Source organism: Choristoneura fumiferana, chromosome 5 (assembly GCF_025370935.1).
Source record: "Choristoneura fumiferana chromosome 5, NRCan_CFum_1, whole genome shotgun sequence".
Classification (NCBI taxonomy): Eukaryota; Metazoa; Arthropoda; class Insecta; order Lepidoptera; family Tortricidae; genus Choristoneura; species Choristoneura fumiferana.
Genome location: NC_133476.1, coordinates 15,577,268 through 15,599,891, shown reverse-complemented (window position 1 = coordinate 15,599,891; position 22,624 = coordinate 15,577,268). Strand labels below are relative to the sequence as shown.

Here is a 22,624-nt window from a genome sequence, read left to right as displayed (position 1 = left end):
TTATTCAATGAAATTCTACTAATATTATAAAATTTGTGAAGATGATTGGATGTTTGTTACTCAATCACGTAAACCGCTGAACTGATTTAGATGAAATTCGGTATACAGATAGTTTGAGTCCCCGGAAAGGACATAGGATAGTTTTTGTCCCGGAAAATTGACACGTGTCTAGTCTCCTAAGCACCTTTTTGAGTTATAGCATAGCGGTTTGAAAGTTAGTCATCACGAACAATTACTATGGTTACCATTTCTTTAAAAGTAAAAAAAATTGTACCTTTTGTTTTCAGAGTATAATTTAATTCAATGGTAAGTCATAGCATAGTACTTTGCGAGCTCTACATTATGTGATTAAAATCTCAATTTAAAAAAAAGGTGACTAGTCATGTTCTTTCCGTGGACCTTTCATATATTTATGTACTCACACAGACGCATATTTATATTTATTTATGTGGTACGAGTCCAGGAAATATGAATTGACCATCTGTAAGCTTTACATAACAAGTTATCAATTCAATATTTTCCTGAACTACAAAAAAATATTCTTTTAATAAATCAGACTTTAATTATTTTTTATTTTTTGGTCACTTTCGTGCTTTCTTTTTGGAGGTGGTTCCAATTTATTTGTCACTTTTGGATTTCCTTAAGTAATTTAATTCACCGTAACTCATTAGTCGTTACTGACTGTCATGCCATTGCGTCAGGAAAACAATGACGCATTTTGCATATTTCCATGAATATTTAAATAATTTTTAAAGTTCTCGAGCATTTCTACTTAGTTACGCGATAGTCGTGTACACTTCGAGAAACTGAGAGAAAGAATATAGATAGATGCTTTGAAAATGTGATACTGGAGAAGAATGCTGGGGATATCGTGGACAGAATTCAGGACAAATGTGTTCATCGTTGAAGAACCCTGCATCTAGCAGCGTCTGTGTCTAGTCTAGAGCATAAAGACGCTGCTTGATGGAAGTTCTTCAAGCAGGCTAGGGCGTATAGGTATATACCTAGTGTATTGGATACACTCTAGTTTTTTGCCCATGCCAAGGCGATAATTCCATAGAACTATTTGTCGTCCAGGGTAAAGTGTATGTGTGCCAAATATATTAAGTAGTGTTCATTCATAAATTACGCTACATTTTACATTTGAGGCAATTTCAGACACAAAATGGTGAAGACCAAAAAGTTGCACACCTTAACGCAGGCAGTTAGAATTACTATTAATTTGTTCCATTGTGACACGAAAATTATGTATCCATAAAATGTATAATAAAAATACTTAATAAAAATGTGTAAATGTATAATTAACTTTCGTGTAACAGTTCAACATCAAGTGTTCATAAACTTGTAAGCAAAAATTTTATCAAAAATATCTAAACACGCTTCTACGCCGTCGTGTTCAGATATTTTGGATCAAATTTTTGCTCACTAGTTTATGAACTCGACTGTACAATTACCATGGAATAAAATTCAAAGTAATTCAAACTAGCTGCGTTAAGGTGTGCACTGTGCAACTTTTTGGTCTTGCAAAAACGAATTAATTGCGACGTTGAAATAAAGGTGACAGGGAAAATTTATGTATGTATAGGAGCTGTTTCACCATCCACTGATTAGTGTTAACTGACGTTTAAATGTGATGCCGTCTCCGTCTATTCGAACAAAACAAATAGAGACGGCATCACAATTAACCGTCAGTTAACACTAATCAATGGATGGTGAAGCAGCCCCTTAGTATTAAATACCATATTTTATCTCAATGTATCTTGTATGTGTCTAGACTAGAGGTTTGTGCATATGCGAGTCAAATCTTGCAAGCTAAATTTGACCCACTTTTAGTAATCGGCTTATCTTGAAATTAGGCATACTTATGTAAATTGCGTGACGATACAATAATCTGGTAAAGACATCCTGGTAGTCCGACCAGGATTGTCTCCGCAGGACGGAACTCTTCATCGGTTAATTGCATCGACTTGAAATTTGGTATGCAAAAAGTCAGCAAAAAGTACAGTCAGCAAAAAAAGCTTGTCTTAAAAATTATTATTTTTTTACCAAAAACTTTTTTATCCTATCTCAATTCAATACTATTATTAACATTACAGAAACCGGCGCAAGATAACTGCGAGCGAAAAGTATCAAAACATACGTTAAAAAAGTAATCGACTCGCACAAAATTCACAACCGACCCGACGAACGGATACAGCCGCCGTTCAATCAATGTAGTGCGCCGTTCGGTCGTACGATGTAATAATAATACAGCCGCTCCTCGCGCTTCTACAGCTGCGCGTCCTAGTCGCTCTTACCTCTCGTTCAACACTATAGCGCTAGAGCGAGACCGCGGCGTCCGTCCGTCTGCCCGCCAGTCCCCCGACGCGGTACGGTGAGTTTACGTTAGTCCGCGACCGCACCATGTCGGAAATGAACGCGCGTACCCGATTAGAAAAAGGTGAAAAAGCCATCCTCACCGAGTTGTTGAATTTATACAAAAGCTCCCCTTGCTTATGGGACCAAAAACATGAGCAATACGGCGATAGAGAGGCACGCAATCAAGCTTATCAAGTATTATTAGAGACATACAAATTAATACAATCTGATGCAACAATTTGTGACGTTAAAAAGAAAATCGAATACTTGCGATGCGCCTACCGCCGCGAGCACAAAAGGGTGAGTTGAAATAAAAATATTTTGAATTTACGAGTAGATAGTACAATTATATAGTAGAGTACAATTGATATCGATTTGTTCAGATATGACGAAGCTTGGTGTGGCCTAACGAAACCTGCGCCATGGACGTCCTTTCTACATTTTTATATATTTTTTTCTAATAAATTTGATACTTACTCATTAATTTGTTTTTTAATTTCAGGTGTTAGAAGCTCATAGTCAAGGCGAAGCGCATAGACCTACATTGTGGTATTACGACCTACTAAAGTTCCTAAATGATTACCACCCCGAGATCAAACCAGTCAAAACAGAATATTGTCAGGTATCTTGTTGACTTTTCGTAATTATACAGGCCCATATACTACGAAGTGCAAAATTCGAACTCAGTATCTTGCCGTTCCGCTGACGCTAATAAATTATTTTTACGGGAGTGAGAACGACGAACTTCGATTTTTGAATTTTGTAGTAGCCCTCCAGTTCTAATTCGATTAAGCCGAGACATTTAACGACATATTTTTTAACATGTTTTAGGAAACGCATGAAATCATTGATTCTGATGCTGATGAAGACGGCTCGCCAGCGAATAAAAGAGCCTGCAACGGAAGCAATAACGTTATTTATGTCTCAGAGCAACTCAACAACATCGACGGCCTAGAAGATCCAGACAGCTACCAAGATCATGAGCAATCACTATCGTTCATTGTTAGCAACGAATCAGAATCTTTCGGACGCACGATAGGGTTCCAATTAAAAGAGTTGAATCACATGCAACGAGTTTTTGCTGAAAAATTAATTTCAGACGTCATATTTCAAGCTAGATTATGTAATTTGAGCGCTGAAACCAGTTTAAATTTAGGACCTGGATAATATTTTTTTAATTACTGTTGTAAAATTGACTGATTGATACTAATAATAAATGCGAATATTAAAGAAAACAAACTGAATCAAGTATGTATTTTTTTAGTCCTGAACGTTTTCCCCGAGTCCGTAGGACGAGGCGAACCGAGTTTGCTTACTCGTTTTCTCGTTTCACTCGTTTGAGGGTGGTCCATTCGGGCTGCGAGAGCCCGCTGCGGTCCACGCGTCGATAAATACGGCAACAGCCGCGCCGTCGTCATGGTCGCAACCTGCCGCACTGTGCGCAGCATACTAGGAGACCAGAAATCACTAAGAGGTTGCACGCGCCCACATAGCAACACTAGTCAAGTAGACACCCCGCGCGTCCCTGTGACCGTCCATTTTCGGGCGGGAAAGAGAACAAGCCGCTTATCGCTGGGGTCTTGCTATACTGGATAATGTAACATGCTCGACGTTTGAATGTGTGCTGCAGGGCTACTACGAAATTCGAAACTCGAAGTTCGTGTCGTGCGATATACTATTTAATACGAGAGCGAGAGGGACGGTACGATACGAACATCGATTTTCGGAGTAGGCCCTCTGTTTGCCCATGTCATTGTGTTAGAATAGGTACAGCGTGTTTGCCGAACGATTAATTAGCAAGTGATGACGCAATCGCGTACAGTGGTTTTTGTTTCGCATTTACGCGTTTCACTCCTTTTAAGAGTACACGCTGTTTAATTTATGTTACTTGTTCAGGCGTTGTTTAGCGATTTATGGTATTGAGTCGAACGTTACATTGCCTTCGATTCGTTTAATATAGAGACTTGTCACCTATTCGGGGAATTTCGCGAGTCAAATCAAACGGTATAACCTCTCGACTATGTCTATACGTTTGGTTGTTACGCTTTCACGCTCAAAAAAGTACGTAGGTACAGTCAATGGCTAAAATGAAAAAACTGATAGAAGTCTTCGTCATTTCAAAGTTCAATGTCTCAAAAATTACTGAAGCGATTCTAATGAGTAATGAATGGCAGGGAAACTCGCTTTCACGTAAACAATCCGCATCGAAATCGGTCTATCAGTTTAAGAGCTACGATGCCACACAGACATAAGCGTTAAACTTATGACTCCCTTATTTATGTGTCGAGTCCGGGGTTAAATAACCATCTAACCAACAAAAAGTTGGAAAAAAAAAGTTGGAAAGTTGTCACTTCAAAGTCCAATATCTCAAAAACGGCTAAACCGATTTTGATGAAACATGTCTAAAAATCATCGCTAGAAACCCTGCTTTCAAATAAATTAAAAAAGGAGATCGAAACGCATTAGGTTTTAAGAATTAAACGCATTCAGTCAGATACCTGCACATTTAATAACCTAGCTAACAAAAAGTTGGAAAACCCCCGACTTTGTCACTTCAAAGCTCAATATCTCAAAAACGGCTGAACCGATTAAGATAAAATTATGTCTTTAAGAACCATTGCTAGAAAGAAAACATGCTTTCAAATAAAAAAAAACGCATTCAAGTCGGTCCACCCGTTTAAGAGCTACAGTGTCACTGAGAGACAGACAGACAGACACACATAGGGGGTTAATAAAATAGGTAACTAGCTCTTGCCCGCGACTCCACCTGCGAAATTCATTTAGGTATATTTAGGTATACCGCGAGAACTAAGCTACTTTTTGGGAATAAAAACTATCCCATCAACTAACTTAACCAACAAAAAATTGAAAAACCCCTGACTTTGTCACTTCAAAGCTCAATATCTCAAAAGCGGCTTAACCGATTTTGATGAAACATGTCTAAGAACCAACGCTAGAAAACCTGATTTCTAATGAAAAAACTGCATTCAAATCGGTCCACCCACTTAAGTGCTACAGTTCCACAGACAAACTCACAGACACACGCAGCGGTCAAACTTATAACACTCCTCTTTATGCGTCGGGGGTTAAAAAGGCGACTTGATTCAAGCGCCAATTTGAGAATTTTATAGGAGAGCGTTTGAAAAATTAATTTTGGAGAAAAATTCGGTTTTCCTAAAATACCTACATCATCATCCCATCCTAGATACGTCCCACTGCTGGGCATAGGCCTCCTCAGAACAAGAGGGCTTGGGCCATAGTTCCCACGCGGGCCCAGTGCGGATTGGGAACTTCACACGCACCATTGAATTGCTTTGCAGGTTATTATAAAATAGGTACCTACATTTAAAAAAAAATACGAGTGTCCCCAATCATAAAGCAGCATAGCTTTATGCTATTTTTTTATATACATATACATAGATAACTGGATTGCCTGGGCGACCAAGCTTCGCTCGGGTTAAATAAAGCTCGTAAAAATGTGTTTTCATAGAAATGACAAGCTAGATCGTTCGCCTCCGAAAAGCCCGAAATAGTCAATTTCATTACAATCGTTAGAGATGTTTCTGAGATTACCGAAATATAGAAATTTACAAGAATTTCTCGTTTAAAGATATCTATGAAATAATAAAATGTGATTTATCAACTTGAGCCACATCAGGGCTGAAATATTTAAGGCTAAGTAAAGTGCCTCTTCGATTATGATTTATTTCTTCATAGCAAAATAGTTCAAGTGTACGTAAGTACATGAAATACCTACCTTTTATATACTAACTTATATACCCGTGGCCCGTGGCTACTTGCATAGATACCTAAACCATAGTTCTGGCAATAATCTTAAGATTTCGAGATTTTACACGGATCCCGCGAGAATATCGGGATAAAAAGTAGCCTATGTGTTATTCCAGACATCTACCTATTTACATCCAAAACCGTCCAGCCTATATACATAAGTCCAATACTCGTAAACTTTTGCATATTGTCGGATTAAAACTTATGGTAATACATTGTTAAGATTGTGTATTCGGGTCTGTAAAATCATGTAAATTAACTGAAAAAATCGGCTTGTGTCCTCTTAAATATCAACACTGATCTTTGTCAATAAAAGTTCTATTTAATTTTGTTCTTTTGGCAATTAAACAGAAAATAATAAAGATGCAGCCAGATAAAGTTTCGTGTGACACGAACTAATATAGTAAGACATAAAACTTACGAATCATAATATAGAAAACCATAAATATTAAATACCATACAAGAGCAGGCGCAAGCAAACTACAGCTTCCGAGCCAGAAAAGTAAGTTAGGTTAAATTAGAACTGCGACCCCAACAGAAACAAACTGCTGCCAGAAAAGTAGGTTAGGTTAGGACTGCGACCACTACAGAAATGAACCGTTGCCAGAATAGTAGGTTAGGGTAGGTTAGAACTGCGATCCTAGAACAGAAACGAACCGCTGCAAGAAAAGTATAAGTGGGCATTGCCGAAAATTACATCGTAGTTTTCACTGACGTTGCATTCAAAATAATTATGCCAAATATCATGATATTTGGCATGCACGAGACATGACTCTTAAGCCCAGTGGTTGTTTATTCGAGATTTTATCCCTATTCCGTGGGAATACCGAGATAAAAAGTAACCTACTTATGTGTTTCAACCCAAATCCGAATAGCCGTTTTACCCTGAAGGAGTAATAAACATACACACACACACACAACACACACATACAAACTTTCGCATTTATAATATAAGTAGGATTATTATTATGACAAACAATGCTGTACATAGATGATTATGGCAACCAGTATTAGGATATGTGACTATTAGGACAAAATGATCATTAGTACTTAAGAAAATAGTGCAAATAAGCATTAATAATAATAATAATAGGCCTTGACATCTATTACAGATGATCTAAGTAGCATCGCGACAACACTTGCGCTCGTGACTAAATAGAATAATAATAATAATAATAAGCATTACAATATTTAATATTGGGATAAATAATATTATAGCATTTATGTTAGGATCAATTTTATTATCGCAAAAGATCATTATGACCAAAGTTATTATGGAACTTACAATTAGAACAAATGATTATTATGGATTACAAATAATTCCAATATAATATAGATCCTGGAAAAGAAACACTTATTGCAACTTACTGTTAAGAAATTTGGTGGTAAAATATGCGTAGAAAACAAACGCGAACATAATAAAACGCTCTATGAAACATCGCTAAGTATATAAAAAATACATATAAATTGAAATAGCGTTCGGGATGCGAAAAGAAAATTAGCGGCAAGAAAAAAAATGCTTTTGGGAAAAAGCGATGACAAACCCAAGAAAGCATCTACTGTCGAGGATGAAGCTAACAGATCTTACTTAGTATTCGAAGAAACTGCTAAGTAATAAACTAACACCACAACACTGCTGGCATTCTTGACCTTTACATACCTACTTGCTTGATCAGACCATTTAATTTAAATATCCATCTGTCTTGTCTGTCTTGTTTAAGTCAGGCAACGCTGCCGTGTGTTTTGTTGCCTTGTATGTAAGCGTGCGGACACTTCGTGTGTCTGGGGAGTTGCGCAATGCGCGCTGCTCACCAGGCGAGCATAATGCAGTAGCAGCTGTTTTATACATTCCCTTGCGACAATCTCATTCAACACTAACCAAACTAAACTATACAGCAGCGTCATAAAGTGTTGTTTTATTTGAGAGATCGAAGTGCAACGTAAAGATAGGGGAGTACATAGAATGCTCTTTTAGTTTATGATCGCCTGGTAGCAGTGCCCGCTGAATCGCGGCACGCGCCATCTTCTTTCTTCACCGCAAACCGCAGGCAGCGATGCGATGTCGCAGTCATTTTCATGAGGCACGACGTGAAATTGAACGCAGAGTATTTTGTGACTTTGTTTTGTGACTCGTATACAATCTCTCAGCGCCTCCATTTGCAAGCGGGACAAATGTCTGCTAGGATCGAGATACGTGTTTCATTCTAATAATTTGCGGTACTTAAGCGTATGTATGTAAGTTACTATAATTGTGATACTGCCGCAACGGTACGTAATGATGCGGTCGTCGTTGACGATTCGATATTTAAAGTGTTTAACTCGTTTGCGTTGTTTTCTGTTTTTGATTCTGGCATTACTTTAATCGTTTGTGTTTGCTCCCGATATTTTGACGTATCTACCAGCGTTGTGACAACGAACAGACTTACGAATTGGCAAAGCCAAAGGAAGAGTAACGATTTTTTATTTTTTTATTATGTGAAGGAAGCAAACGAGCATGTGGGTCATCTGATGGGAAATTATCTCAATGATCCCACCGCCCATGTGTGCCAACAATTCAAGGAGAGTCATTGGTCCGTTGCCGGCCTTTAAAGAAAGCCCTTTACTTGAAAGCCACGATGTCATTAATAGTTCTCTGGAAACACTGCTGACTAAAGTTGAATCCACAATTTTACTGCAAGAGCTAATTAAAGATAATCTTGGTCTACGTTCCGTGTCCGTGTGTAATAAAATATGCCTAAGCAAGAGTCCAAGAAATCGTCGCTCAATCTAACTGTTATAGTCAACAAACCAATGAAGCATATAATAAGACCTCCTCATTTTGAAAAATTATGAGATATGTAATAATAAATGATCCATCGGACCTGAGGCCGTATTGCCTAACGTGTGTGACGCTTGCGATTGCAATCAAATGACAGATTTCGCACACAAAAACTGTCATTTGATTGCGATCGCGAGTGTCAGAAACATTTTTGGGGCGGAAGCCAACATGTTGAGGCGATAAGAACCGTATAAATGAAATAAGATGGATAATTTATTGAATCAGGCGTTACTTTGCGGAGGTCTATATCAATGAACTAAAAGAATTTCTTTGCTCACCCGCGACCTTTGTGACGCGCGTAAGGTTGCGGGTGAGCGAAGAAATTCTTTCATTTCATGAAATAAGATGGATACAACTAGGCGTACATTGTGGTGGGCTGACGTGCTGCTGCAGGCGAAAACTAGCAGCTGCCTACCCTTGAATTGACCCACTGCACACCATTGAATGAGAGACGCAACTATAGAGACCTATCCCCTAATACATGATCAGGATATGCTAGCGGATAGTCCCCTATCCTCTTGACGCCCAAGTCAAAGTTTTGATTTATGAACATCAAACTTTATGTCATTTATGATAGATATTCGAATTACAATAAGTCCTTTATAAAGGACTCTACACGTCAGGAGGATAAAGTTGCCAAACTATTGCCAAGCAGGAAGCAACTTGGACCGCGTGTTGGTGCTGCAAATAAGATTACCAGGCCACTGCATTGAGATAACGGATACCAACCATTTCAATATCTTCTAAACTGAGGTTTTGGTAGGCGCTGCTCGCCGTTCACTAGTAAATGGACCCGTCAAACTATTGGTAGCTCGGAGCAACGAGGTGGCACCAGCAGCATTGGCGTAAACGGCTAAGGATGGACAATAATTATTCCTGCAGTCCTGCTTCAAAACTCACCATTTACGAAAACACATGGATCGTTATTTAGAGATTGTATCCCTATCCCATGAGAATATCGGGATTAAAAGTATCCTATGTTTTAATCAAGGTTATAAAGTAACTTTTTGACAAATTTCATCCAAATCCGTCCAGCCGTTTCAGCGTGAAGAAGTAACAGACATACTCACTCACTCACTCACTCACTCACAAACTTTCACATTTATAATATTATAAGTAGGATGTCATTTTTAACAAAAACTTATTGAACTCTTAATAACATAGCATGTTTTACAGCAAGAATTAGACATTAAAAACTGTAAATTCCGTATGTATTTACATAAGTTAATTTGCATGATTTTTCAAGTTTACATAGCAGAAGCATCCTTCGTTTAGTTGCCAATCGTCAACACAACTTCCCGCAATAATTTACTGGCGTCAAAAGTGTTACATTGGTATAAAAATGTATCCTCAGCGGTTCAAATATCACATATCAGTAAAAAATACTGTTATTTTTAGCTAGGTGCTTAGCTGTGCTTAGCTTACCCCGTCTGTGGACCTTTGAGCTATTTATTGCACCATTTCACAATTTCCGATAAATTCCACCTAGTGAAGTTACCCCAAATTATCCTTGAGAAGGTATTTTTTGCTATCCTTATTGTGCATTTTTTCTTCGACTATCTTGATAAAATGGGGCCCACGAATTCCAAACGGACGCCTTCGCTATTTGAAAACTTTAAAATTATCACTAATTTATAAAACCACCGCGATGCCGAATAACATTCCGCTGTATAATTTTATCCACTTTATTTTTTATCGATAAAATAAAAGCTTGTTGTAAAAACAAGTCGCCGATAGCTCCCAAGTATCTCATTCATTCACTCCATAAAAGGAATTTCAACGATGCCAAATTGATCCTTAAGCATCGGCACTATTGGGATAACATAAATTTACAAAATACATCACGAATTCTTCACGTGCTTCAGAAACCTTTACCTACTTCCATTTTCGTGGCACGTTTTAAGGGGACCATTAAAAACATCCAGTGTTTGTAGAACGTAGAAAGAACCGTATCTCAATACGACACGATAGTGTTTTGGTTGCTGGCGAAGTTAGGGAAGGCTATCTGGCTCTTTCTATTGCGTTATGTTGTGATATAGTGCGAGTGAGATGGGGTTAGCAGGGGAGAGTTAGAGTGCTCCTGTTGGTTTCTGTTTGCCTGGTAGCAGAGATCGCTTGCGAGTCGGTCGAGGTGGCGCGGTGCTCGGCCCTACGTCTCACCGCAGTCACCGCCCGCCTCTGTACAGCATTCCAGAATATTTATTTCGCCGGCGTAAGTGCTTCGTCGGCATTCCCTTCATCTTTTAAGGCAACTGTTTTTGTGAGACATAGCGTTTAAATAACTGTTTTACTTTTTCAAAACGATTCGATTAAGCTTAATTAAAAATTTAAAAACTACGGCTGCATGAGTCTAACTACCTGACAGTCATGTGTCATCATTATCATTGCCTGCATTTATGTATTTCTGTACTTGATGTTTGTTCTACTCGTACTATCCTGTCGAGCAAGGTCGCTTTAGTAAGGTAAGTAATTAATTGAGCAAAGAGAGCATTGTGCGCTTACGCTGTGTTAATGCTATATTTCTGTGCTCTACGCTACCGTTTCAATGACTACCTACCTAAATGTAAATTGATTTGCACTACAATTAAAAAGTTACTAACTTAAAACCAGGCCAAGTGCGAGTCAGATTCGGGCACCAATGGTTCGGAACAAAAATTAAAAAGTCGGCAGAAATATGTTTGTATTTCATAAAAAAAACAGTTTTTAACCATTCATTGATTATGTGACTTTTTCTTTAAAAACCTAAAAGTAGGTAGCCCTGGAAGGTTTTAATTGTTACGGTTTTAGTACGAACATTAAACAATTAAACTAGTTTGCTAATGTCGTTCGGAACTTGAAACAGAAGATCGGTTTTCTTTTTCTTTGTCATATGAATCTTCAGGAAAACGGAGAAAACCAACGAGTCCCGAGAGACATTAATATTATGGTTGTACTGTTAGGTACATAATGTACTTATGCTTTTGAAAAATTGTATCTTAGGAACGCGTGAGGTCAGAAGTGAATTGTCATCATTGTTTTTCGGTTGCAAGAAGCATAGTCTTGATATTGACAGATACGCGGATAAAACGGACAGACAGAGAGACGAACAACGAAGTTATCCTATCTCTCTTTAAAGAACTGAACCGTCCAAAACACAAGTGAAACAAAATAATGAAAAATCTAAATTCCACATTGGTATAGTAAGTACGCGGCACGGAAATAGAACCTAAAATCATATTTCCTAAAATCATGTTTCAGAGAAATGTAAGCAAGCGAGTACCAAATATGATTTTGGGTTATATTTTAGTAAGGGTTTTAAAAGCCTCATCATCTTGCACTTAACTCAGTGCGTCCGAAATTCAGACTCGAGAAGAAGAGTTCCTGGAAGTTTGGTTTCTATATTGCTGGCCATATAGCACGGAGAACAGATCGTCGAACGTCGGTCGTTGGGGTTGGGGGTGAAAAGTGCTCGAATGGAGACCATAGAGCGTCACCAACGAAGTGGATGGATGACTCGCATTCACCTTCTCTTCCTACCCTTTCTCTATACCGTATGACAGAAAAGTGGTGAAAACGATTGTTATTTTGCAAGATTTAGATTGCTACATTTTCAAGTGTGTTAGGCCATTAGGCCTACCTGAAAACGCTCTAAAGCCGCAGGTTTACGGTGGATGCACGCCGCTTACAACCAAAGCAACTGGAGGTCTATGGGACAGGCCTATGTATGTACAACAGTGGATGTCCTACTATATTGTGATAATGATGATTTAATTTCTTATTTGTAGGGAATTTGTCGTGACACATAGCCGAATTGCGGTCATTTTGGCTGATTGGGTGGGTTAGGCATGCATGTGTTCACTACATATTATCTAAGAAACTATTCTTATTGTTTCTGTATAATCAACCAAGATGAGTAATTTAATTAAGCAAGTTTAGGCAATCCCTTAGCCACGAAGAGAGATTCGAGGCCTATCTTACTAAATCTACATTTATTAGGTACCTTTTGTGTTAGTAAGACAAGCCACGTGCGAGTTGAACTGGCATACGAAGAGTGGGGCTTATACGTTTTTATTCAATAGGTAACTATATTTTTATCATATTTTTCTTCAGGTTTCTAGTTATACGTTTAAGGTTAGATAAAAGATACCGCCCTTCGAATGATAGAAAAACAAACGCTGAAATACTGAAAATGAACAAGGTGTAGGCATAGTCGAGAAACTTCGCATACTGAAACCTTTTCGCGATGAATTTCACGATCATTTCTATGGTGCTGAAAAATATGTCTAAAATACCCTTAATTAGAGACCTTCCTTTGAAAAATGTGCCCATGCAAAGACGTTGCGGGTCGCGTATTGATGAAAGAATTTTTGAAATCGAGCCAATACTTTCTGAGTTTATTCGTTACAAACATTCAAAAATACAAATCGTTCCTATTTATAATATTCGTATAGAAGTATAGATAAGCGTCAATGTAGATTATTTAGTAGAATACAAACCTTCAGTTATAACATTTTTAGAACAGACCACAGAAGTCTGTAGAGCACATATCTACGAATGTTAATTTGTTAATGTTAATCTGAAGACTCATATGAAATGCATAGTTAAAACATCATATGTTCCTACGGATATAGGTATATATCTAAAGATCTATCGAGTCGAGACGAGGCAATATGAACAAAGATAAAATAACCATTCTTTCGGTTTCATGAAAATCTCAAAGTCCAAGACAGAAATCTGGTTGACATTTCTCCAACCCCTAATCACCATTTATTACATTTTCCCGCCCGATTCTCATTTTCCATTCCGAGGAGTGTTCGCAAAGCAATCATCCTTTCGTCACTATAAGATTTGGATTTCTACATCAATCTTAAATTACTACGAAATCCTTTACAACACCGAAAATCTTTTCAGTTTCATATTCGACTTTAAATGTAGTGAGTCAAAGGTCAGGGTTACTAAATTGTACAGCAAACATATCTTTGGTAAGCGTCACAAAAATACTCTCTTGAAAACTCGCAACGTGGCCCGAGGCACCGCTCGGGGTGACTCGCGCCCTTTAAATCGTGTTTTAGACAAAGACAGATATTCCAACAACTACGCTGTAAAAAAAGGACGGTGGATAGTTAAAGAAGGGGGATAAAATTGATTGCTAGGGGTGTTGCGCCCTTCAGTTTGAAAGTCGGGTGGGGCGCTAAAATGAACCGTGGCGTTTTTTTGTTTCGCTCTTTATTTAATTTCGCGATGGTGGATAATTTGAATAATTTACATGACGGACATGTTTGTGCATATGGCCCTTGTAGGTATGGGGTGACGAGATGCAATTTGATACGTACGTTAATGCATCGAATGCAGCTATCAGTTTAGCTTACATAATTGCCTATGCCAGTATAATGACTTTGGCTACCAGCGTTGCTAATCGTCTCGATTATGGTGGAACATTGACGATTTTGACGATTTGTGCTGCGTGCCGACGACCTATTTTGTTACTTTGTACCAATTTTTCATAACAATAGCAATTTTTGAGCATATACACTTCAAATGCTTATTGGGAACGAGTATTTTCATTCACAACTTGCTGTCTACAGTCAAAAATAGTGGTCCTGTATCCTTAAGTTCTTTTTCTTTTCAATATGAAAGACATTGACGGAGGCCTATGTCCAACAGTGGATGTCCCGCGGCGGATATGATGATAATCATCATGAATATAATACAAAATTGATGAAAGCACCCCAGATAAGACCAGCGATAAGAAATATTCCTAGAAATATGTATAATCAAAATCACCGAATCACCAAACTTCGATAATCTCCGACGACGGACCGACTGTCCAGATTTTTTTCCGAAAAGATGACAAACTTTTGGTTATTTTGCGCTCTTAGCTGTTGTGACATTTTTATTCTTCTTATTCATAGATATACTCGTGTTCATTTCAATATCATCATTAATAAAGCTGTAACAGACTGTCAGGAGACAGATAAAGTGATAGCTGCTGGTGTCAAGATGTCAACGGTGGAATTAATAACGCTGAGAGCGAACCTGTGAGAAAATTAAATGCAGCTGTGCCACAACCACAAAGTTCCGGTGTTAGGAAATTCCTTGGAGTAATGTTTTAGTGCGCTTTTGTTAAAGCGATCATTTTATTTAAATTAAATGATATTACTTACACTTATATTCAGCTGTCCTCTTTCTGTTTTCTTCAACCTGTTCCATTTCTTTTATCCTGGAAACGTGTTTGGCAAAACGTCATCGTCATCGTGTTTCGCAGTCGTGTTTACTTCTACTTATGTTACTAGGTACTACTCGCTTCTCCTCTAACTTTATTTTTTAATGATCATTATTAGGTATGTATACTTTAAAGTTACTGCGAACCCGTTAAAGACGCGATCTCAAAAAGTCTTGTGCAAGTTAAAAGTCATTACTCAATTTCTACATGCTCGGAAGAAATTAATGGAGTGCTGTTAGAAAGTTTGCTTTACCTAGCTGAAAATATTAACATCATAGAAAGAACACACGAGCTGGGTTCACGTGGGGTGGGAATTCAGGCCCAAACCCCTTCTGTTCATGAGGAAGGCTGTACCCTGCATACATGATGCCATAAAAGGACACCGAAAAAAGAGTCTCCACTAATAATATGGTTTGGTTTGTTTTGCTGCTCCACAGCAATTTGGTTTCTTTCATTTTTCCTAAATGTTTTGCGTGGCGTCCTTGGCAAGTTTGATAAAGCTTGTGTCCATTAACTGCTAGCTGTTGCATCCCAAGACATATATAACTCAAGCTTCTCACTCTCCGGGTCGACTACCTAATCAAAATGTTCACTCTACGCAATTGTCCATGCCGTGCCCGGTTTTAGAGTAGGACGGATCCATCATCTAGCTCTTCCCGTCGGAGTCATAAGAGGCAACTAAAAAGGAAATGTGAGACTGAGCAGCAGTTGTCATAACGATCCAGTGCCCACTGATCAGGGCCGGATTTAGAGGAAGGCATCCGGACCCTCCACAAAAAAGGCCCCCCCCCCCACAATAGAGACATCGGTTTTTTTTTCAAATTCCGACGATTAAATACTACGCACCTTCAGAACTCGTAATTAGTACAATTGTTCATTTTATTTGGAAAATAGTTTGGGCGGGGGGGCCTCCACTCCTTTGTTGCCCCAAGGCCTCCAGATCTCTAAATCCGGGCCCGCTACGATCCTCATCCAAATTTCAAGAGTGTAGCGACTTAGAAGATGAAGACGCATTGCAACTTACACATTCATTGTTCCCAGAAGCTGTGTTGTCTAAAGCCGAGTTTAGACTTGCAAGAAAAATCGTGTAAGTTGCATTATGTACATTGCGGCGCTCGATTCACCGCTACAAGCTCGTTGGCTTTACGGCTTCGCAATGTAATGCAACTTACACGTATCTTGCAAGTCTCAACTCGGCTTAACGCGCTGACTCTTTCTAAAAAGAAGTGGTGAAAACAATTGTGATTTCAAGAGTGATGGACAATAAAATCTCTGGTTTATCGCTATGATAAGGTTAAAAAATTGTTTGGAATTCAAACTTATTATCCAAACTTTTAACCTGCTCGTTATCATCACAAGGGTACTTTCCATTTTACGACTTCAAAAAAATTCACTACACAATGTTAGTCTTAAATAAAACAAAGGAAAGATTTTGTTTCCAATGAAATATTAAAAGAAAACACTTTAAAAACTACGAAATAAGAACATACTCTGATGTGAAATTGTCTCCCAAACAAACGACATAAATGTGTGTCTGTGATGTGATGGCCAGTTATGTCAATCGACACATCTAAATTTATACTTACCCATATACTCAATCAAAATCATAAGGCTGCGTGTCCACCAGAGATGTGCAAGAATATGCTCCAAGAAATGTATTTGTCATGAACCAATAGAAACGCATATTTATTTACCTATCGTCGCACAGCGCATCTCTAGTGGAAACAGTCGAAAATTATTAAGAAAAATGCGTAACAAAACGGACACATCCATACCATATTTTGGGGACACATTCTGGAGACCCTGTTTTTCCAGCTCGGAATCATGGACTGAGTCTACCTTCCAAATTTTTTTGAAATCGGAGAGATAAACTCAGGGTACAACAGTATAGAAATGCCCTTCTATTGATTCACGATCACGACAAACACGTTCCTCGCAACACATTCTCGCAAATCTCTAGTGGAAATGCAGCCTAACCTTGTTTTCCAACTCGCTGCAGCATCATGCTCAATGTGGCCTTTAATTGTGCTTTTCAGCACCACTGCGCGTTCTGTATTTTGTTTTCCTTTTGTTTTATTTTGTATGGCTGTTTAATTTATTTTATTGTATTGTGGCTAAAAACATTCTTCTTCACGGCTTCGCCGCGCCGCGGTCGTGTAATGATATAATTAGCATCGACATTGTGTCGCGTGTTGTTGATAAAATAGCTCTTGAATTAAAAGATAACAAGAAAAAGACAAGCAATTATTAAAATCCTTGAACAGTATCGTCTTATCTGTGCCTCAGTGGGTGTCTGTGGTCGCGGGTTATCTGTCAAAAACAACGCTCCTGGACTTCTTTGTTGATAACAAACCTACCTACTACCTACTACACGCGAATGGGTTTATTGAGATAGATTAATTAACACGTTCATACTGTAAACAGTTTGTAAGATATATATTGGAGTGTGTTATGTTTTATATGATATATAGGAGGAAACGAGCAAGCGGGTTGATGGAAAGCAATCACCACCGCCCATGGACATCCATAACTTAAGCCGAGTTACAGATCCGTTGCCGGCCCTTTGAGAAATGAGTAGGCTCGTTTTTTGAAGATCCCACTTATACTTACGGTGTTGGTCATATAGCACGTAGAACAGATGACTATTGCGGGTGAAAAGTACTCGAATGGAGACCGCGGATCAACAAGCGTAGGTCGTCCACCAAAGAGATAGACGGACGACCGATCTGAGATCGACTCTAAAATCAAGAGCTGACATTCTCAAAATCTCTTTCTCGTTTTATGCCGTGTGACAGTGGTGAAACGATTGTGATCTCCAGTATGCTAGACAATAAAGCCTCTGGTTAAAGTCGAGGGTTCACAGTGGATGCAGGCCGCTTCCAACCGAAGCAACTGGAGATATTTGAGGGTGGCGTATGTCCAACAGTGGGCGTTCTACACGTTGATATGTTGATGGTGATATTGGAGTGTTGATTTGCCGGATTCTGCCCAATAAATAGTCTAAATTATAATAATAGTATGTTGTGTTTTAAAGGCAGTAAGTAAAGAGACACGAGAATACGTAATAAGCTTAAATAAAAGATTGGAGCTTTCTGAATCGAGCTTCGCAATTCGCATACTGCTCGTGAAACATATTTTTTAATAACGCGCGGGAAGTAAGCGTGGTGCGGTATTCTACGGGGACTCTTTCATGTTAGCTCGAATATTACAACCGGCGTACGGTATCGACTCCGCGCCGCGCCGCACCACTCCGCCACCGCTGTCAGTGTGTTCCAAGCTTAAAGGTCTCATGTAGTCGTATAAAATTACTATTCTGAGTTGAAAAGGTACTATTCTGGGTAGAAAAGGTACCAACAACCTTTTGAAAGTATATCTTCATACATAGGTAAACCATAAAATCTGAACCAATGGGGTACTTACTTCCCGTTGCCATAGAGATATAAATTGCAACAAGCAGAAAGAAAGACGTTTTTTTTTCTTACAAATAGCATGAAATAATTTCACGTTTTTATGCCTAAAATCCTCCTCCGATCGCGAGTTTCACTCGCACTCGCCGTTTTTTTGAACTGAAACTGTTTTGTCTTCTTCTCCCGTTGGCTCTTAAATAAACGTTTCTCTCTCCAATGACTCTTGACAACAGCCTATGCAACAAGCATAATTACAAAATACAGCGCAAGATAATTATCGTTTTTAACCGCACTGCAGTGCAGCCCTCGATGCCAGCCGGCCCTACCACGAGAACTAACTAAAATAAAATAGCTAAATAAATTCTGTGCGACTCATTGAACATCAGGTTTTTTTTGGGTTGAGTCGCCTTCAGAACCACAGACATGGTCCTTTCTTTTGTTTACTAGTTTTAGTTTTTTTTTTAATTTTACATTATTTTCATGACATTTTCGATTGTTTTATAGACGGCGTATTTTTTTATACTTCGTTTTTTTGGCATTAGAAAAAGGGTAAACAATCTTGACGAGTCTTTTCATTGAAAACCATTGAAAAAAAACAGTAGCTATTAATTATGATACCAAAAGCATGTACCTAAATTATCATAATGTCCCTGTTAATTGTTATATATTCACTGTGACTTATTATTCAAAAGTGTTTTTCAATAAAAATAAACGTCAAGATCGCTTACCTTTTTTTCTAATGCTAAAAAAAAAGTATGGAAAGGTAACATGGAAACTATAACACAAAGAGTAGGTATTAGTACCTATAGACAAAAGAGTGGCAAATGCCCCACTGCTATAACATAATCTTCTACTATGTCAACAAAAATGTGCCCACGTAAATGAAATAAAATAAACGCCCGAGTAATGACCCTTACCTATATGAGGTGAAAAATTCATTATGGACAACTGGAAACGGAGGACCCAAAACAGTGCTGGACTCGCACCGATTAAACCCGGCTCCACGCTCCACGTCCCCAACTCCCTGGAGCTGCTCACTGCGGGGAGAAGATTGGATGGAGGGGTTATTATATCGACCCACAGAGCATCACAGATGAACATGCAATCTCACGTTATGCTCTGTGGAGTGGTTAAGTCAGTCTTTTTGTTGATATACCCATTGGTACTACTACTAATACTAGGATTGGATTTAAGCTGCGTGATGTGCACATAAAAAACTCTGAAAGAATCAATTGGTATTGAATTTGAAATCAAATTTTATTTCTAGACTAGCTGCTGAGTCAGGCCACAGCAGCATGCGTATCTAAAACTATAGGTAGAGTATAGGTGACGCGTGCCGTGTTTCTTATTACAATGTCATTAATTTTTTGACAAAATCACGCGTCTTCGTGGATGGCACTAGGTATACATACGTCTATTTTCTTTTATAAGGGCGTGCCAAAAGAATTACAACCTGTCAAGGGAGTCGCGGTGGCCTAGTGGTTTGACCTATCCTATGCCATCTCAAGCGGAGGATTGTGGGTTGAAACCCCGGCTCGCATCTCTGAGCTTTACCCATAGTGAAGGAAAAATCTTGAGGAAACCAGTACAAACCTGGAAAGCAATTCAATGGTGTTTTTGAAGTTCCCAATCCGGACTGGGCCCGCGCGGAAACTACGACCTAAGCTTCTTTCCTTCTGAGAGGAGCATTACTATTATTATTATTATTTATAAATAAGTCTAGATACAGTATTTTGAAGGGATGTTTTTCATGCAACTGTAAAATTGAGGACTCATTGAAGACTACTCGCATTTTAGGAATTCTGCTATTTCAATTCAAACACCATCCATATCTTAGTGATTCTCGCAACAAAAACCGCTGGTTCAGGCTAGCGAGGGATAATTTCCACTAAATTTTACATTTTTTTAAGCGAGAACTAACCAAAAACCATTGGTAATTTTCCTGAAGCATCCGTCACCACACAGTAACCGATTTTACGACCCATTGTAAGCCGTTTACGAGCAACAACGCGATTGCTGGCCGCAATAAAATGGCCTCTGTATCGCCTTCTATAACTTCTTGTTTATTCCCTATAAATATTTATATCTCTCAGTTGGTGATGAAAACTCACATAGTAGAGATATTATTGGCCTTGTATAAATAAATTATTTGGTGGGATTTCTTTAATTATTGTGGTTGTATTTTGTCCTGATAACTTTATACTTTTGTTTGTCTTCTGCCGTGAACCTTTGAGCTGGGACCACTTTTTTAATTATTCTGTGAACTGGATGTCTTTCTCGAGAACTTTTTTTTCTTTTATAGGACCTCCTCATGGGATATTATACTACAGCTACCTAATTGTATTTGTTTAAACAAAACCCGTTATTCACCTGATACTGTAGGTAATTGTGAAAGAAATAAATGACTTTGGACCCTAAAAACTGTCATCACAAGTAAATTATTTTTCCTTAGATTTCGAATCATTAACAATCATCAAAAAATGGTGTGTAAAAATTACGCAAATAACTTTCCTACTTTATAATGAACTTTTTTACAAAGCACTGTCATATATTACGATATCACGACATCTTTTAAGCAGTGTCATATATGTACATGTATGTATGTAACCACATCAATAAGTATTTTATTTCTTCAATTTCTTTGTCATACCTAATTCACGTCCATGCTTTGAATATATGGCCTGAGTCAGACAGCCTGCGGTAGGTAGGGCCTTGAATATGGCGTCAGCGTTCTGCGGTAGGTATATAAAATGACCACAAAATGATTGTTTTGTGTATGAATGTATAATACTTACCTACAGAAGGTCGCAGAAGTCCGATTGTTGCGGGCGGCACAGGACCAGTCATTCTAACTTTGTTTACAGGCGAATTATGTGCAGAAGACATCGTTGATGATAAAGATGATGATACTAAAGTAGTAGCCCACAATTTCCCGTGTGTAACTCTTCGGTGCTGCGTTCTAAAACACTCATTGCCAATGTTGGTGCATAGACTGACAAATTGAAGTTGGACTAGTATCACGTCCGCCAAATGCCATTGAGGTGGGCTAAAAGTGTCACTAGTGAGTGGGTGTTACAGGACGGATGGCGACGGCGAGGTAGGCCCAGAAGGAGATGATGGAACGACCTAGCTAGACCGTTTTGTATAATGCCGAGTTTAGACTTGGAAGAAAAATCGTGCGAGTTGGCTTTACGGCCTCGCAATGTAGGTAATGCAACTTGCGCCATTTTTCTTGCAAGTACGAACTCGGCTTAACACACTGTCGTTTGCGATCACAGTCGCCATCTCTTTCTACCCTAGTTTACCGAGGACAGAAAGAAGTGGTGAAAGCGGTTGTGATTCCAAGTGTTAGACAATAAAGCTTCTGGATGAACTTCTTGACGACTGACCCCAGACTGCTTTGGATGGAGAGAAATGAAGGACATGGGGGGAAGTCTTTGCCCAGCAGTGGGACATGAACCTAGGCTATAGTTTGTTTTTTTTTAGCATTAGAAAAAAGGTAAACAATCTTGACGAGTCTTTTTATTGAAAAACGTTTTATTAAAATAACAGTAGCTATTACTTATGATACCAAAAACATGTACCTACATAAATTATCATAATGTCCCTGTTAATTGTTATATATTCCCTGTGACTTATTATACAAAAGTGTTTTTCAATAAAAAGACACGTCAAGATCGCTTACCTTCTTTTTAATGCTAAAAAAAAACGAAGTATAGATAATAATACTAATAATGAAACTCTAATAGTGACAGCGTAGCCGAATAATGTCGAATGTGGGGGTGGGGCTGCAGTGCGTGTTTTTGTTTAATTACACGTCAAAGAATGTACAAGAAAGATACGTATTCAGAGAATCGTGATACAATCCGATTTCACGAGGATTTCACCATCGCGTGTCTCGGAAGTCCACTTGTCCACTTGTTTCGTACAATGTCGTCATGTTTTCCGGGAAGCTGACAATGGCCGGCAGCGAGGAAGGAAATACCTAGGCGCTCGACTCAGCGCATTAATTTTTAATTTACCTACAATAACAAGTTATTCGTGAGGATC

General features: G+C 38.5%; 1 protein-coding gene across 1 annotated transcript; it reads left to right on the top strand.

Annotated features, from left to right (window-relative positions):
* The first annotated feature begins 2,088 nt into the window (after positions 1 to 2,088).
* LOC141427816 (uncharacterized) lies at positions 2,089 to 3,583 on the top strand. Its single transcript, XM_074087403.1, has 3 exons — positions 2,089 to 2,658; positions 2,861 to 2,980; positions 3,190 to 3,583. The coding sequence occupies exons 1-3, from the start codon at positions 2,404 to 2,406 to the stop codon at positions 3,523 to 3,525; spliced, it is 711 nt and encodes a 236-aa protein (XP_073943504.1). The 5' UTR covers positions 2,089 to 2,403; the 3' UTR covers positions 3,526 to 3,583.
* Positions 3,584 to 22,624: the final 19,041 nt, after the last annotated feature.

Excerpts from the sequence above, each read along its gene's own strand:
- LOC141427816 (XM_074087403.1), top strand. The coding sequence starts at position 2,404 with ATGTCGGAAATGAACGCGCGTACCCGATTAGAAAAAGGTGAAAAAGCC. Across the intron at positions 2,659-2,860 it reads ACCGCCGCGAGCACAAAAGG|GTGTTAGAAGCTCATAGTCA; the intron begins GTGAGTTGAAAT and ends TTTTAATTTCAG. Across the intron at positions 2,981-3,189 it reads TCAAAACAGAATATTGTCAG|GAAACGCATGAAATCATTGA; the intron begins GTATCTTGTTGA and ends AACATGTTTTAG.